Source organism: Colletes gigas, unplaced genomic scaffold (assembly GCF_013123115.1).
Source record: "Colletes gigas isolate AHSC1104 unplaced genomic scaffold, ASM1312311v1 Colletes_gigas_Sc00085, whole genome shotgun sequence".
NCBI classification, from domain to species: Eukaryota; Metazoa; Arthropoda; class Insecta; order Hymenoptera; family Colletidae; genus Colletes; species Colletes gigas.
In genome coordinates, this window is record NW_025106713.1 from 46,822 (window position 1) to 62,628 (window position 15,807).

A 15,807-nucleotide genomic window follows, 5' to 3' on the forward strand; every position below is an offset into this window, starting at 1 on the left:
TTTTATTTCTGTTAATGGTACCTTTAAACTTTGTGATTTCTTAATGATTTAAGAGCAATTATTAATATTAGGATCATGTGGAACTATGGACATTTCGTTTAATATACGATCTTGATCAACAATAATTCTCCAAATATTTATTTTTTAACACTAGCCATACCGAGACTTAATTTTGAAGTAAAAGTTATTTTGCCCAATTTTGCAAATAATGGTCAATTTAACACATTGACAACTGCAAACGAGAATATTTTTGAATATTATCAGTTCTGTTAAAGTTATGTAGAAATAAAAAAAAGTATGTATCTAAATTACTTAAAAACTAACTATTACTTATTTATTGTGAAACAGTGAATGCAGAATTATTTTATTCGAAATTTAAAATAATTCGACCTGTAGCTACAAGAAAGTAAAAAAAGTTTTTGAAAAAACTTTACAAAAATGATTCTAAACTCGGTCAAAGAAGAAAAACAATAAAATGGGTATGGTTAGTGTTAAAAGTTCATCTGTTGAAACAATTTGTCTCCCCAGCGTGTCCGGAGTCCTAATCTCTAAAAGAACCCTCTTCTAAAGAATTTTAGTTACTAAATAACTCTAGTATACTTAAAAACAATAAAAAAGAAAAAAAAAGAAAAAAATAGAAACGAAATCTCGGTTATTATTTGTGAGTTTTCTTTGAAACGTGTGAATCGATAGTCGTGAAAGGGTCGAGAAACGAAGTAAATAAATAATTAAATAATAAAACCACTGTCTTCGAAATAATTGCGTTTCCTTAATTAACGAATTATTCGATTCTGCGTGATCAAACGAGTTACTGTAATATTGATTACGTTTGTAGAATAAACTAAATCGTTTTTATTTCAGTACCACACATTATAGTTAGTCCTTTTTTAGTGAAATTATTGTATTCTGATCACCGAGCATAAACGTCGGAAGAATGCGTGTGCGGGCCCGAGACTCGTCAGAATTTCTTTTTTAAACTTTTTGTATAATCGAAAAAGGGAGAAATTATGCGAATAAACAATCGTATTCTTTCGATAGAATCAATCCAAGTTTCTGTAAATCCCAAATTTTTAATCAAAAAGATGCTCAGAAATATTATTTGTTAACAATTTATTAGATTTATATTGGAACTTTGAACAAATTTTTAGAATAATTAACACTATTCCAATTTTAAAGGTGTCTAATGAGATTGTGGATAAAATAATTAAGGGAAATGTTAAAGGGGATAAATTAATTTTAGAAATTATTATGGAAAAGATCAAATGAGGAAAAACGATTATACTTTGGAAAATAATTTGGATTTTTGGTAAAAATAGTGTTGAAAAAAATTCTAATTGGAAATAACTAAGAATCAATATATCAACACATTGAAATCGTGAAATATGATTATTAATTCTCCAGTTTCTCCTCCCTCGACGAAAAGCAATAAAAAAAAAAATTCTGATGGCCACAGAAAAGAGTATCGGTTCGTTTTGTTATCGATGCTAATAATTTTTGTTCTGACTACACCTTTCATGAAGATAAATGAAAAAAGTGTCGGGGCAGAATTAAATTTAATCGAAGGTACGCACACACCGAAGAATTTATCAATAATATCGACGAGAACAGTTGCCTTCAGGCCTTCATCCTATTTTAGACATAGCATATTTTTCTAAGATGTAACGCGATTATCCGGAAATAATTATCTTGCCTAGCGAGCGAGCGAGAGAGAGAGAGAGAGAGAGAGAGAAGAAAGAAAGAAAGAAAGAAAGAAAGAACACTAGATTAACACTAGATCTACCAAGAGGATCAAAATGACTTGTTCTACCATTTTTTATAATAATTTTTCATTTTCAATGCTTTCAATTTTTGTAACTCCAATCGAAGTATTATACATAATTAATTTTACAAAGTACTTTTCTTTACTTCTTGCTCTTTGTGTAAAAATTATATATAATTTAAAGATTAGGTCATTTTAACTTTGACAATGTTAGTAGATCTAGAAAAATATGTTTAGTTTGGTTTGAAGCAAAGTTTATGTGTAATAATGTTTATTTTTTTCAGAAGAAAAAGTAATTTTTATCTTCATTTAAGTAGGTAAATAAATCAGTCTTGGATAGTTCTAGCGTTAAAGGAAATGAACGATGAAAGAATGAATCAATGGAGTGAATGATACAAAAGGGAAAAATTGAGTTGGAAGATAAATTTGAAGCGAAAACGTAGGTAACCGAGAAGTAAAGAGCGACGTTCGCTGCTCGGCTGACTATATAAGGACGTAACGATGCTTGTAATTATTACGATTGATATTAGTAAGTTTTAAGCGATTAAAAACGTAACGTCGACTTTAATATATTACCATCATTACGATTTACCATCCTCTGGCACGCTTTTAGATTCGCATATATCATATTGTTTAACCTAATCCCCGTTTATCGCCCCTCATCGAGAGGCTAATTTGATGGTTCTTTTGAGGGGGGGTCATTCTCATGTAAATGTAGCAAAATTTAACCATTTTTATTAATTTTTTTAAAAGTAATTATTACATTTATCGCTATGACTTATTCTCGCAGTTTATTTAATCATCATAATTTTTACATTCTAATCATTTTCTTTCTCCGTTCGAGTAGTCTATTTGCTATTATAATGTTGGTAACATTTTAATAGTAGCAACCAAGAATAATAATACTTTATATAAATAAAATTCTTATTCTAATGCTCGAAAATTTCTATTCGGATTGTTCGTTTTTTGTTCCTAATTACGCATGCGCAGAAGTCCCCTACCACTTGTGATCCAAGCGCGACTAGAGTCTGTAGCCGCGTAGCTCAGTGAGGTTAAGTTGTCCGTTTAAAACATTTCGATACACAAAACAGTTTCGAACGTACAGATTTCGTATATCAAATCCATCAATCAGAATTTCGGATCGTAATATTCATATTGTTCAATCAAGACGGCCGCGATGTCGATCGGGGTACCGATAAAGGTACTCCACGAAGCGGAGGGTCACACCGTAACCTGTGAAACGAACACCGGTGAAGTTTACCGCGGAAAACTAATCGAGGCCGAAGACAATATGAATTGTCAAATGCAAAATATTACGGTCACCTATAGAGATGGCCGTGAGGCTCAGTTGGAAAACGTTTACATCAGAGGGTCGAAAGTTAGGTTTCTCATATTGCCAGATATGTTGAAAAATGCTCCAATGTTCAAGAGGCCTGGTGGGAAAGGCTCGGGAACTGCTGGCAGGGGAAAATCCGCCATTTTGCGTGCTCAAGGTTCGTCTAGAAAACTTTTAGAAATTTCTGATCATTAGCAATTCTTTGAGACATTAATTAAATTTTGTTTAGCTCGTGGAAGGGGCAGAGGACAGAATCAGAGGGGTAGGGGCACCGGTTCTGCTCCATGGCTTAATCAACAAAACCAGCCTGGTGGATCCCAAGCTGGAAGAGGACGAGGGTAAATTGTAAAATTGTAAAAAGGAGAACTGTTGACTTAAGCCTGTGCCTCTTTCTACATTCGTAAGACTAAATTCTATGAGTATCAATAAATCCATGCGAACACTTTTTCCATATTTTTCTCTACATTTGTCTTATTTCTTCTAGAACCGATTAGACAATTGTTTCTTGTTTATATTTCGTGATTACTCTGTGAACAGACTTTACAAACAGTAACACTTTAAACATCATTAAACAAAGATGGTTATTTATCATTTGAATTTTACCAAGAACAACATACTTTCCTGTATCTTGAAAAACCATCAAATCGTGGGAAAACATAAAAGTTTATCTTTTTTGAGTTTAATAGCCGTCGGCTATTAAAAAAGTGTAATAGTAGACTATTCTGCGTATTAAGAAAATTCGAAAATTATTATACAATCGTATATGACAATTGCTAATTTCTTTCAAGAGATCTCGAGTTATGTTAGCCATCATTAGCAGAATTTAATTTAAATTTGAACATGCATACATTTAGTTGTTACTGTAATTCAAGAGGGTGTATTTTAAAATGAGGGATGCATCATTTTGAAGATTTAAATAAAAAATTTTAATTAAAAAATTATGAAAATAGGGTTTTTTTCTCCTTGTTAGTACTGCATAGATGGGACAGGATCAAATAGGATTATATTATCAACTTTTTCTAGTGCGTATATAGTGCACGATTGGGTAACTCTGGCGAATTGTTTCAAAGAACAAGCGAAATTCATGTAGCAACAACGTATGTCTATTTAATAAACTTACTCCATAGCTGATTCTTTTTAAATTCAAAAGTACGCGCCACTTTACGATTATACCACCATCTACGGCAGAACGCCCAAGTTTGTTGAGAAATAGTTCGTTTCCTCCAACGCTAGATGGCGCCCCAAATATGTTAGAAAAGGAAAGGTTCACATTTATCTTCTCTCTCTCTCTCTCTCTCGATTCCCCCGAGATGGTCCGAAGTGCATACGCGCTCTCTTCGGGCAGCTTCGGAGAATCAAGAGAGAGGTGGAGTGTCAGTTTGTCTCTCTCGACTTTCCGAAATTTTACGAACTTCTTTTCGCGTGAGCTCGCATAGTATGGGAAAGTGGAATGAAAAGTTCGCGGAATAGCAGCGAGGTTTCCGTTTGGCATCTTTGATTAATTCTAGACATTGTATCAATTTAAACTTTATTGAGCATTTCTGTACTAAATTCGGATGTGGAAAAGAAAATGAACAAATTATTAAGTTTCTCAATCTTAATATTCGTGGAAAATGCAAATTCATTACTATACTTTGACAACGTGAGGTAAACCGTATCTAGGTAGGATTTGAAGCGAAGCTTAGTTGACATAACCTTAAAGTTCGTCTATTACAATACACAAACTAGTTTAAAGAAAATGAATACACCGCAATCGAATAAAAAGAAGGGCAGAAACAGAGTCGGTGGAATGAATAACGAGTGCTCCAGTCCCACGAACGTAGAAACACAAAGCTTGCAAGAATCTACGAAATTCGTTTTGGTATGAAATAATATTTTCAATCGAATTATTACTGTAAATACTATTTTGTGACGAAAAGATAACACTGTAAAATTAGTAGCAATTGCGTATTAATTTTTATAATTTCCAAATAGTTGTCAGTTGCTGGTCAAGATTCTATTATATAAGAAATAGTATTAAATGCACTTTTAAAGGAAGAATTCATTGTATGATAGCTTTCCAATATTTACAAGTATTTTGTTAAAAAATCCCTAATTTCTGACTGTGGTTTGCTTTAAGGTGAATCCGATTGGAGAAGATGCGCATAAGACATTTAAAATAGGTATTGCAGACTCTGTGCCAATCATTTCATTAGAAGGAAACGGTTTTGACGAGAAAAGCATGATACAAAAAGGCCACAATCTATCGATGGACAAAGAAAAGGACGAAAAGAATGTGCTGAACAGTTTACCCGTTGCGATGGTAAAAGAAATAGAAGGATACGAACAGCAGCTGGGAGAAGCTGAACCTCTACCAAATTCTTACATCAGGTTCATGGAACGCAGTGGCGAAGAGCTGGATGGTAAGCAATATTTCTGTTAATAACTTAACGCAACAAAGCACTTGAGAATTGTTCAGTCTTCCATAAAGACAGTCTTTCTTTAGGGGAGGTGGAATATGATCTGGATGAAGAGGACACTGCATGGTTGTCCATAGTGAATGAAAGACGATCAGCCTCTGGGCTGACACCACCTCTGGAACCTGACACTTTTGAACTATTAATGGACAGATTGGAGAAAGAATCGTACTTCCAGCAGCAAACCAATGGTGGTGGAGGAGTGGCAGCTGACGAAGACGCAGTGTGTTGTATTTGCATGGATGGAGAGTGTCAAAACAGCAATGCAATTTTATTTTGCGATATGTGCAATCTTGCGGTCCATCAAGATTGCTACGGTGTACCATATATTCCAGAGGGCCAGTGGCTGTGCAGACGATGCTTACAAAGTCCTTCAAGAGCTGTAGATTGCGTTTTGTGCCCTAACAGAGGTGGAGCTTTCAAGCAGACGGATCGTCCAGCTTCATGGGCCCATGTAGTCTGTGCCTTGTGGATACCAGAAGTCAGGTTCGCGAACACCGTGTTCCTGGAGCCTATCGACAGTATAGAAAGCATTCCCGCTGCTCGCTGGAGACTCACTTGCTGCGTGTGCAAGCGCAGAGGATTTGGTGCTTGTATCCAGTGTCACAAAAGCAACTGTTACGCTGCATTTCATGTGACCTGTGCGCAACAGGCTGGTTTATGTATGCGTATGAGGACAGTGCAACCAGCCAACGGAGAGCCGATGTTGGTACAAAAGACTGCTTACTGCGAGGCGCACACTCCCCCTGATTACCAACCTTCCACCAATCCTGCAGATGCCAGAAGAAGAGCTATCGCCAACAAGAAGAGCTCCTCCGCTCCTGTTATCTCCATTCCTACCATTCCGCCTGAAAGAATCAAGGAAATTGCTAGGTATTGATTTACAAATTCAATTTTTATATGGACCTTGCTTCTTCGAGTCTTTAAGAGCTTTAAGATTGTTGATGTTTCTCTGTGTTTTTACTATAAAAGTTCTAAAACGTAATGATATCATTAGCTTAGCAGAAGGATTGCCTAAGAAAAGTCAACTGATACAGCGCCTTATAGCGTACTGGACTCTGAAACGCCAGTATAGAAATGGTGTTCCACTTTTGCGGAGACTTCAGAGTTCGCATCCACAGTCCAGGCCACCACCGCTTGGAGATCATTCCTCACCACCAGCTGACGGTGAATTGCGTGGCGAACTGTATCGTCAACTGAAATACTGGCAATGTTTGCGTCAGGATCTGGAACGAGCTCGACTTCTGTGCGAACTGGTTCGCAAGCGAGAAAAATTGAAAAAAGAATTATTCAAAGTGTAAGGTTTCAAGCAAGAGACCCTCAATGGAAATTGGTTAATCTAGAAATTTAATCAACTATAATCTTGTAGGAAAGAGAAGTGCTTGTGGTTCGAGTTGCGTCCCCTAGAAAGTATTCTGCGTACTCTGTTAGAAGCCATTAAAGTGAAGGACGTGAACGATGTATTTGGTCAGCCGGTGAATACAAAGGAAGTTCCAGACTATTTAGAAATCGTGTCCCGTCCCATGGATCTCTCCACAATGCGGGTAATTACGCCTTAAGCTGTCACTCTTTTCGTTTCTATAACAATTATAAATTTTTTCTTTGTCAACTGCTGCGTCAGGATAAAGTAGAAAGACAAGAATACGATACGATAGGAGCTTTTGAAGCAGACTTCAACTTAATGGTAAACAATTGTCTGGCATACAATCGCAAGGATACAATGTTCTATCGAGCTGGGATAAAAATGAAAGAGCAAGGCGGAACTCTGATAGAACAGGCTCGCAAAGATTATCCTGACTTGGATCCAGTCAGCGAATCTGAACAAACTGTCTCTAAATCCCGAAAAAGAGATCGTACGAATCGAAGTCGCGGAGAAATCGAAACGCTGCATGGAGAGAAGGAAATGGGAGGCGTGAATAGAAGAACCGTAGTTCTCTTTACTCGTAAAGCCAGGGCAAGAGCCAGCAAGAGCAATCAGATGTTCGTTGTGGAAGACGACAGGAAGAAACAGAGTGATAGCTTCAAAGTCTACAGGTAAACATTTTGTGTCTCTCGCAAGTATTTTATTAAAGTTGTGCATTTGTAGAAGTGGAACAATGGACAGTGATGTTGGAGAAGGCGAAAGCCAGTCATCGAGCTGTAGCAGCTGTTCAACGAGCAGATCCAGCACTCCCGATTTGGACGAAGAGAAACAAAAACAGGAAATCGATGAGGCAAAGAAGGAAGAAAGCAAACAGGCAACGAATAACGGTTTAGAAGCTCTGCAGCTTGTTTGGGCAAAGTGTCGGGGCTATCCTTGGTATCCAGCTTTGATCATCGATCCTAATACGCCTAGGGGAACGGTGCACAAGGGTGTACCAATTCCTGCGCCACCTGACGACGTATTAGCTCTTGCAGTCAATTATAAAGAACCTGTATTCTTGGTTCTATTCTTCGATACCAAACGAACATGGTAAATCGCTTTACGTAGAATAGTCATTTTTTTGGTATTTAAATATTTAATTATTGCAGGCAGTGGTTACCTGGTGAAAAACTGGAGAAACTGGGAGTCTCGCAAGAATTGGACGAAGCAAAATTAATAGAATCACGAAAACCAGCAGACAGAAAAGCTGTGAAAAAGGCATATCAAGAAGCTCTTCATTATCGCAAGCAAACTCATAACACAACATTGAATACTGGAACAACCAGTTAATTTCTTAGAGTTCCGATAAGATATTTGTAATTTAGTTTAAGGGTTTGTAAGTATGTACAAAGAATTGTAATGATATCAAGTTTTAACTTAAATCATACTTTCCCAGTATTCTATTTATAATGTTTTTTAAATAGTGAGCGAATTAAAATTGAGGAAATCAGTATTTATATGATATTCTCTGAAATTCTGTCCTGTGAAATTCTTTTTCAGTTTGCACAAACTTAGCAAAGAGATTTAGTTTGGAAGTTTGGACCATATACAATTCATCGCTTCGTCTCTTTGCTAAATTTCAAATGGAATATTGCGAGGCAGGATATACAAAGTAGTCTGTGAATCGTGATCTCAAAAATATGTGTTTATTTTATTGTTTGGTACCTAGAAACTCGATGGAGAGTCTAGTTTGAAATGTACATTATTTATTGGTTCGCCTCTTTGTTTAATTTCAGATTCTTCTCCACGTACTCTGTAAGTTCCTTGGCGTACATGTCGAGTCTTTGAGTCATCTGAAATTTGGAAATCAAAATTAAACAATCGTATCGAAGGGAATTTATTACTGCATATAACGTCAACTTACTCTCAAACACCACATGTCTTTCATCTGACGGCACATGTTCAAGTCCAGTTCGCAAACAAGAAGCCCATCTTTGCAACGACTCAAGCCAGGAGTTCTGGTTCCATTCGGAGCTGTGATGTAACTGGATCCGTAAAAGTGTCCAAAATCGTGATGAGCTGGAGCACCATCTCCAGACGTGAACTCATTGGGAAACAATTCTGTTCCCACTCGATTAATGGCACAAGAGTAGTAGCTGTTCGCTATGGCTGCGCATCTTGCTTCGATGGACCAAAGTGGCTCCGACGTGTGGCTGGTAGTTGCCGACGGATTGAAAACGATCTAGACAAATTAAATTAAGGTAAAGTGGATTTACATAAATCGATAAAGATTTATAACATTATTTCTATCGAGATTTCATATGCATATCTATTACGATACTTTTGTGTTTGAATGCGAATAATTGATAGTATCAAAACTATTAAATAACTATCGATATTTCCCATCGAGTACTTTAGTATTGATTTAATTATTGACCTTTGTTAGAAACAGTGGCAATTAATGATAAATGATTTCACCTCTGCGCCATGGAGACCGTACATCATCCAATTCTGCGGGTGATGGCGTCCGTAGCAAATATTGATAGCGATACGTCCGAAGCAAGTATCAAAAACATTATGTCCAGTGTTGCCCTCCATATAGTATGTGGACTCGTTGAAGTCACCTACGCGAGGAATATGGTTCTTCCTCTGTTTCCCAATCACTTTTCCGTCCGTGCCAATTACCACCGATGTGTTCCACAATGTGTCACCGTTTTCTACGTCCCTTTCTAAGATCGGAGAAATGATCACCATTCCATAACGTTGAGCCAGCTCGCTCATCAATATCGTTGTTGGTCCATTTTCTACTTCTTCCGCAAATTCGCACCATGGATATTTCTCTCTCGTGCAGAACACGAAAGGCATAGCTAGAACAGAGTAAACAATTCTTATTAATACACAACATTGAAGTTGGCTTTTACGATTTAATCACAGCTTTTAAAATTAGAACGTTTTTAGCTTGGGGGAACTTTTTAGTCTGCTAAAGTTATAAAATGACTGAAACAAATTTGTCATTCAAAAATATCATCTCTGACACTTCATTCAAGAAGATACGGTTATTATTATTGTAGAGTGTTATCTTGTTTTATTTTTTATTCTATTTGAAGTTATTTAAAGTGCGAAATAGTCTTGCACAATTTTCTTAGATTAGTTTTAGCCAATGTACGTACAATTTGTATATTATCTAGTTTCTTCTTAAGCATAATAGCCAAAGTTCATGAAATATTAGTGATTTTATCTTGTTAACGGAACTTGAGATAACAAAACTATAAAGAAACTTTCGATTTATCGAGAGAAATTCATTCAGTTTGACGACAATTAATTTATTATGATAGTTTAGAAGCTTTTGTATATACATAATTTCGATATTTAAAACTTCATCGTCGAGTTTTTAAATTGTTTCATACCCCAAGCTTCTTGTAAACAAAGAACGTTGACGCCACAAGCAGCTGCATGGTTAACGTATTTTTGGATCTTCAAATGTAGAGCGTTTCTCTGTTTATGCAATGGTTCTGTAGTTGGCAAAACTATCGAGTGTTGAATAAGTCCGACTCTAACGATTCGCGGAGGACGTAATTGTTCCTGGACTTCTCCGTTCATTACATATCCTTTTACATCCAATTCCACATTTTCTGTCCATTCTGGAAGCTCCAAATCCCTAGCAATTTGTATTATTATTAATGAATAGTAAATTAATGATATATGTATACATTTGACAATTAAAACTATCTAGAGAACTGTCTGTATACATGTGTATACACATATATTTTCTTTTTTTTATGCAATAAAAATTTAACAGAGCAACTATAATAATAATAATAATATATCGATTCTATAGATAATATTTAATCAATTCCATAGGAAAATATTTGAATGAAAATTACGAATTTACCATCAGCGCTCGATAATTGTGATGATCTGTATTACCACGTAAGCAGTAACAGCCATATGGATTTTATTTTGAATCTATTCTCTGTCGGTACGTCTATGGCTAGAACTACACGGGCGTTTTTTCAACGAGTTTGATGCCCGGCAAAACGTCCGTGTAGTCCTGGTCTAAAAGTCTTGTATTTTTATTTGTGGTATGTTTAAGACACCAGGCTAGTGTATTATAAATTTTACATATAAAATCATGTGAAAGAAGAAATAAATAGGAAATAACGAGTCTTACTGTAATTCACCGCCATATAAAAGACGTTTCACTTCGGCCAATTCCTTTTCTGGCAAATTCTTCTCCAAAATGTCGTCAATAGTGTGGTTGAATATAGTCTTACTCATGTTGTTATGATATTTATTCGATATTCTTCGAATATTTTAGGTTATGGCGAGCCGATATTCGTGCGGTGGACTGGAAACGATTGCTGCCTGCAGCGATTTTACAGAATATATATAGAATTAGTTCGCGTAAACATCAGAACAACGTTCGTTTATCTTCGTTCTAAAACAATTTCGTTTGGTAAGATAATTAATTTTCGTCAATTAGTCGTAAATCTTTCAAAAAACCGTATGATATTAAGACGAATCGAAGAAAAGATTATACTCAATTATTTACGTTGGTATTTGCCTTGAGTTATTTAATTATATCCTGGAATAAATATTTGTATTTTTGATCGAACCGTATCAATTTTATCTTGAACGAAAGATAATTCTTTTATAAATATCGATAGAATATTAAATCCTGGTTGGTGATTTTTTGGAAAAAACAGATTCATTTAGTTAAAATTGCTCGGATACGAATTGTAGAATAAATATTTTTGGTTTGAAAAGTACTCTCTTTAAAGTTGTTGGAAAAACATTGGAGAATGTTTTTCTCGATCACCTTGGATGGGTACTAAATCTCGGTAGATACACGTGTAACTTGAATACCTTCTGTATCGTTAAATGTTAAGAAAAAACTTTTAAACCATGATATATTTAAGATTTTTGTAAGTTGAAAACAATAGAGATATCTGGTTATTTAAGATAAAATGTTACCTTTGACGAAACGCAGAACAGTTTGGGTAATCTTCCACTTTAAGTGGCACGGTTAAAGAAAGCGTGTATGCACACAAGATCGGTATACTGATAAGACTAACGACGCGTAACGAAGTATGTATGTTCTTATCAAGTGCTTTAACGGTGCACTATCTACTATCACGAGTCGATAAATTTAAACATGTTTGTGTCAGAAGGCAATTATTGAAAATAATATGTAAACTTGTTTGTCTTGAGAGAAATTGACCTTGGATCGTCGGTCATCGAGAGCGATACACAAATAAATTTATTTATAAAATTCATTTTTTCGTTTATCGCAAACAATTTTTTTATAATTATTTTTACTTTACGACTGTGGTACGATTTTTTCTCAAGGTATTGTGTAAAACCGTGATTCTTTTATTTTTTTTAGAGCGATAAATGAAAAATTTCTGGTGAAATTGTCGTTTGTATTAAAGAATTTTAGTCTGGATCTAATTAATGTTTATCGAATTGTAATTCTTGCCGTCGGATTTCAGATATTTCGAGAACGATAAGGAAAGGTTCACATTCGCCGGCTTTTTTCTCCAGTCCCCAAAGCGCCGGAGGAGCTCATGTATCTACACGTGGCTGTGCATTAGTGTGCGTAAGTAATTGTAACACGTTTAATTAAATAGAAAGAGTATTTAATTTATGTTTTACTACAAGCTGACATAAATACATACACAAGTATATAGGTTCGACGATCGCTTAGCAGAAAGATACAAGCGTATGTTTCATAATAAAAAAAAAATTACCATGTACAAAGTTAACGTATAGATATAAATACGCGGGGGCGTATACTTGCGTATCGAAACGTTAAATTATCCTAATCGAGATATACAGATAAATACCAGTGGGTGATTATTAACGTAAATGTGCATGTGACTCTGTGGTGTAAGATTATTTGAGTGTGTAATAGTAGAAAGCTGTAAACGAGGGAGGTCCGTGACGGTTGTCGTCCAATATTCAGGAGATGTGTCTCGTTTTGATGGTGATGCACGATCTAGCCGGTTATTAACGATAATTGGATCGCGGTGGTAAATACTGATTACTGCCGCCATCTCCTCCGTATCCTCCTCCCCTACCTAGAATAACAAAAATAGGAATTTATGAATAAAAGGAATCTACAAGGATTCTAATTTGGTAGAAAATATTTCTTCGCTTATTTAACAAGGACGTATTCCTTATATTCCGAGAACCCATTGCTAGTAATATTAAAATTCTACTGACCACCCTGGTATCCCCCTCCACCTCCACCCCCTTGGTATCCCCCAGCACCCCCGCGAGAAAATTGGGCCTGACCCTCGTACTGAACGTCCGCGGTGTACCCATTCGCATCGTCGGCCATATATTTAACGATCTGTGTCCTCGAGTCTGGTAGCAGGACTCTGTATTCTCCGGTGACCACGTTACCGTCGCTACTTTCGCGTTGCGAGTAATCATTGCCGCTTGGAGGATCGTACACCTCGTATTGGAAGTTGTACGGTTGAGGCTGTAAAATTCCACATAAATCGTTCGATCGATCGATCGGAAAATTTATTTCACCGATTTTCAATTAAAATTTCTGTCTATTAATAACGTTACCCTTCCATTGTCGCGACCGAAACCACCGTAACCACCTTGGAAACCTCCATCTTGGTATCCGCCACCACCACCGCCACCGCCACCACCAAATTGTCCAGGAGTTCCGTAGGTTGTGGATGGTCGTCCGGCGAAACCACCGGTGTCACCGCCGCCACCTGGTGTTCCGTAGGAACCGGATGGTCTCCCCCTGAAACCACCGGCGAAATCGCTGCCCCTGCTAGTGCCTACGTCCCCGGAGAATCCACCTGGGCCGCCGAATCCACCTCCACCTGGTCTGTTGTACTGGTAACCACTTCCACCGGCGCCGCCACCCGGCAGCAGTCCAGCCAGTGCATTACTGCTGAGACACGATAGCACCAACAGCACTTCCGTTAACTGTAATGCGACCGATTTGCTGTTTTCTAACAATTGCTTTGTCAAACGAATATAACAATAGTAAGCTCGTCGAATAGGATACAGCGAGTGGAAGTAGAAGCATAGAATTAGCCAGAGAATAAAATAAAATATGTATATAGAGTAGTAGAGGTACGCGTCAGAGTAAAAATGAAAAGCACAACTTGAGATAGAGTATTGGAAAATTAATGGAATACGTAAAACTAAAACAGAGTATAGAATGAATAATAGGATGTATGATTATAGGTATCCATCCTATACATACATATCGGATCTGTCTGTAAACTATCAATACTCTTAATAGCTTATTAGCGGTTGATAGTGTAAATTTAACATGCTAAAAGCGAACAGAATTTTCAATGGATGCGTAGTAACGTGTTCCAAAGATCTATTCGGATCGCAAGTAGTTAAAGACAGTGGTGATGATGATGCGTTTCAGTCACGCTCCTCGTTTTGTCCGTTAGGATGAATTTCGTAACTGGACGTCGTTAGTAATGAAAAGAGTCGCTACGTTGATGCCATAGTCAAATAGAAAGCCAATGATTCGCGGACCGTAATTCGTGTGTGTCGAAATTAATGTCTTACCGGAGTCGAGGATGATTGCTGAACGATTTCTAGTTACCTCGCGTCTTTTTACTCTTTAAGGACATTCTTTCGAAAACGTACAACGGGCAAAGTTGCTTTCCAAACCCTTTCGGACTACTTTCCGAGCCTATACTTGTCTAGAAATATTCTGAATCATTTTATACTCGAACTTGCGTACGCGCTTGTGAAAAATTATCCACTTTTTCAAGCAATACGGCCAATAAAGGATTAATTATATACAATTAATGTGCATATGCCTTCGGTGACAAAGTGTTTATTTCGTATCATAAAAAATACTCGTAAAATGTTTAAAGGAAGACGTTGCGGCGAATGATTAAAGTGTAAGAGCATTGAAATTTTAAACAAAATAGTGCCAGTATTGTATACATATAGAGTGACGAATCAAAGTACTGATATTAGTCGAATCGTTCTATCTATGAGATATTCCAAACATTTAAAATTGGCCAAGTATTCGTATAGTAGATCGGGAATGGTTTAAATAGAGAATTTCAATTTTCAACCCTAATAAAAATAGTATAAATTAACGAGCGATAAAATAAAGAGGGGAATGAATTTAAGGAGAAACCCGGAAACCATTGTCGACACGTTAGCCTTGCGGTTAGTAGGAACCATAGCCATGGAGGATAGATAGCCTACCTGGTGGTAATTCATATTGCTGTTATGACCGAAGATGCGGAGCGAACTAGAGAAGATGATCCACAGGCAGAGTTTATATACCGTACCGACCCTTTGTTACAGTTTATCCTTAGTGGTGCATATCCACGTATTAACCAGCGTATTAGAATGACCGTCCGTGGGTGTGGGAGGTGGAGAGGAGCCCATCTTCCCTTCACTCGGCGATGCATCATAGAGAAGAAGAGGCATCATCCCGTTCATCGCTAAAACAGCTTTAAATTTTAATTGGATCTACGCACGTGACTGTTTGGTGCCCGGATTCATTCGGCTATCCTCCAAATCGTCAACATCCTCAGGTGATGACTCTTCTTTCCTTTTGCAGTTTTATTTTCAACTAGCTTAACAAATTTCTGATTTATCAAAATTAAATGAAAAAAGTGAATCAATGGAAATGTTGGGAAATTTAGCATCTTGAGGAAATAAGGCATCTTGAAAGATGGGAACAATAATTTCGCTTGTTAGAAAATTGTTTATTTTTCCGGAAATTATCTCGAAATTCTCTCGAAATTCTCTCGAAATTCTCTCGATTCAAAGGGTCTTGACAAATGGTAATTTCCCATTCTCTATCTGTTTCTCTATTGAAATTTTCAATTCGATTTATCAAGTCAAATTAATTCGAAGGTTTTTAAATTTCCAAAAAATTGATAATCTTTATATGGTT

The 15,807-nt window shown here is 36.6% G+C and overlaps 3 protein-coding genes, 1 long non-coding RNA gene and 1 pseudogene across 7 annotated transcripts; 3 read left to right on the top strand and 2 right to left on the bottom strand.

Annotated features, from left to right (window-relative positions):
* Positions 1 to 2,781: 2,781 nt before the first annotated feature.
* LOC122403923 (small nuclear ribonucleoprotein Sm D3) lies at positions 2,782 to 3,952 on the top strand. Of its 2 annotated transcripts, XR_006259657.1 has the most exons (3): positions 2,782 to 3,252; positions 3,325 to 3,495; positions 3,580 to 3,952. XR_006259657.1 is itself a non-coding variant. In XM_043407728.1 (2 exons), exons 1-2 carry the CDS (start codon positions 2,937 to 2,939, stop codon positions 3,435 to 3,437), a joined length of 429 nt encoding a protein of 142 aa, XP_043263663.1. In that variant the 5' UTR covers positions 2,782 to 2,936; the 3' UTR covers positions 3,438 to 3,952. The 2 variants fall into 2 exon arrangements, 1 of the variants encoding a protein (XP_043263663.1); XM_043407728.1 differs by having other exon boundaries at positions 3,325 to 3,952.
* A 611-nt stretch (positions 3,953 to 4,563) lies between these two features.
* LOC122403921 (peregrin-like) lies at positions 4,564 to 8,374 on the top strand. Of its 3 annotated transcripts, none has more exons than XM_043407726.1 (8): positions 4,564 to 4,956; positions 5,215 to 5,497; positions 5,581 to 6,424; positions 6,651 to 6,848; positions 6,921 to 7,095; positions 7,173 to 7,585; positions 7,638 to 8,003; positions 8,063 to 8,374. In XM_043407726.1, the coding sequence occupies exons 1-8, from the start codon at positions 4,834 to 4,836 to the stop codon at positions 8,241 to 8,243; spliced, it is 2,583 nt and encodes an 860-aa protein (XP_043263661.1). In that variant the 5' UTR covers positions 4,564 to 4,833; the 3' UTR covers positions 8,244 to 8,374. The 3 variants fall into 3 exon arrangements, with proteins under 3 accessions (XP_043263661.1, XP_043263660.1, XP_043263662.1); XM_043407725.1 differs by having other exon boundaries at positions 6,549 to 6,848; positions 8,063 to 8,371; XM_043407727.1 differs by lacking the exon at positions 6,651 to 6,848 and having other exon boundaries at positions 8,063 to 8,373.
* Positions 8,375 to 8,528: 154 nt separating this feature from the next.
* Positions 8,529 to 11,995, bottom strand: LOC122403928 (beta-ureidopropionase). Its single transcript, XM_043407736.1, has 6 exons — positions 11,868 to 11,995; positions 11,065 to 11,258; positions 10,301 to 10,551; positions 9,372 to 9,760; positions 8,818 to 9,135; positions 8,529 to 8,746 (listed from the first exon to the last, which is right to left on the bottom strand). The coding sequence occupies exons 2-6, from the start codon at positions 11,169 to 11,171 to the stop codon at positions 8,660 to 8,662; spliced, it is 1,152 nt and encodes a 383-aa protein (XP_043263671.1). The 5' UTR covers positions 11,172 to 11,258; positions 11,868 to 11,995; the 3' UTR covers positions 8,529 to 8,659.
* LOC122403936 lies at positions 11,216 to 15,382 on the top strand. Its single transcript, XR_006259659.1, has 3 exons — positions 11,216 to 11,349; positions 12,386 to 12,492; positions 15,210 to 15,382. It is a non-coding gene; the product is annotated as an uncharacterized LOC122403936 (long non-coding RNA).
* LOC122403929 lies at positions 12,502 to 15,437 on the bottom strand (annotated as a pseudogene).
* Positions 15,438 to 15,807: the final 370 nt, after the last annotated feature.

Coding starts and splice junctions, on each gene's coding strand:
- LOC122403923 (XM_043407728.1), top strand. CDS start 2,937: ATGTCGATCGGGGTACCGATAAAGGTACTCCACGAAGCGGAGGGTCAC. Junction 3,253..3,324: donor CGCCATTTTGCGTGCTCAAG/GTTCGTCTAGAA, acceptor AATTTTGTTTAG/CTCGTGGAAGGGGCAGAGGA.
- LOC122403921 (XM_043407725.1), top strand. CDS start 4,834: ATGAATACACCGCAATCGAATAAAAAGAAGGGCAGAAACAGAGTCGGT. Junction 5,498..5,580: donor CAGTGGCGAAGAGCTGGATG/GTAAGCAATATT, acceptor GTCTTTCTTTAG/GGGAGGTGGAATATGATCTG. Junction 6,849..6,920: donor AAAAAAGAATTATTCAAAGT/GTAAGGTTTCAA, acceptor ATAATCTTGTAG/GAAAGAGAAGTGCTTGTGGT.
- LOC122403928 (XM_043407736.1), bottom strand. CDS start 11,171: ATGAGTAAGACTATATTCAACCACACTATTGACGACATTTTGGAGAAG. Junction 9,761..10,300: donor TTGTTTACAAGAAGCTTGGG/GTATGAAACAAT, acceptor ACTCTGTTCTAG/CTATGCCTTTCGTGTTCTGC. Junction 8,747..8,817: donor AAGACATGTGGTGTTTGAGA/GTAAGTTGACGT, acceptor TCCAAATTTCAG/ATGACTCAAAGACTCGACAT.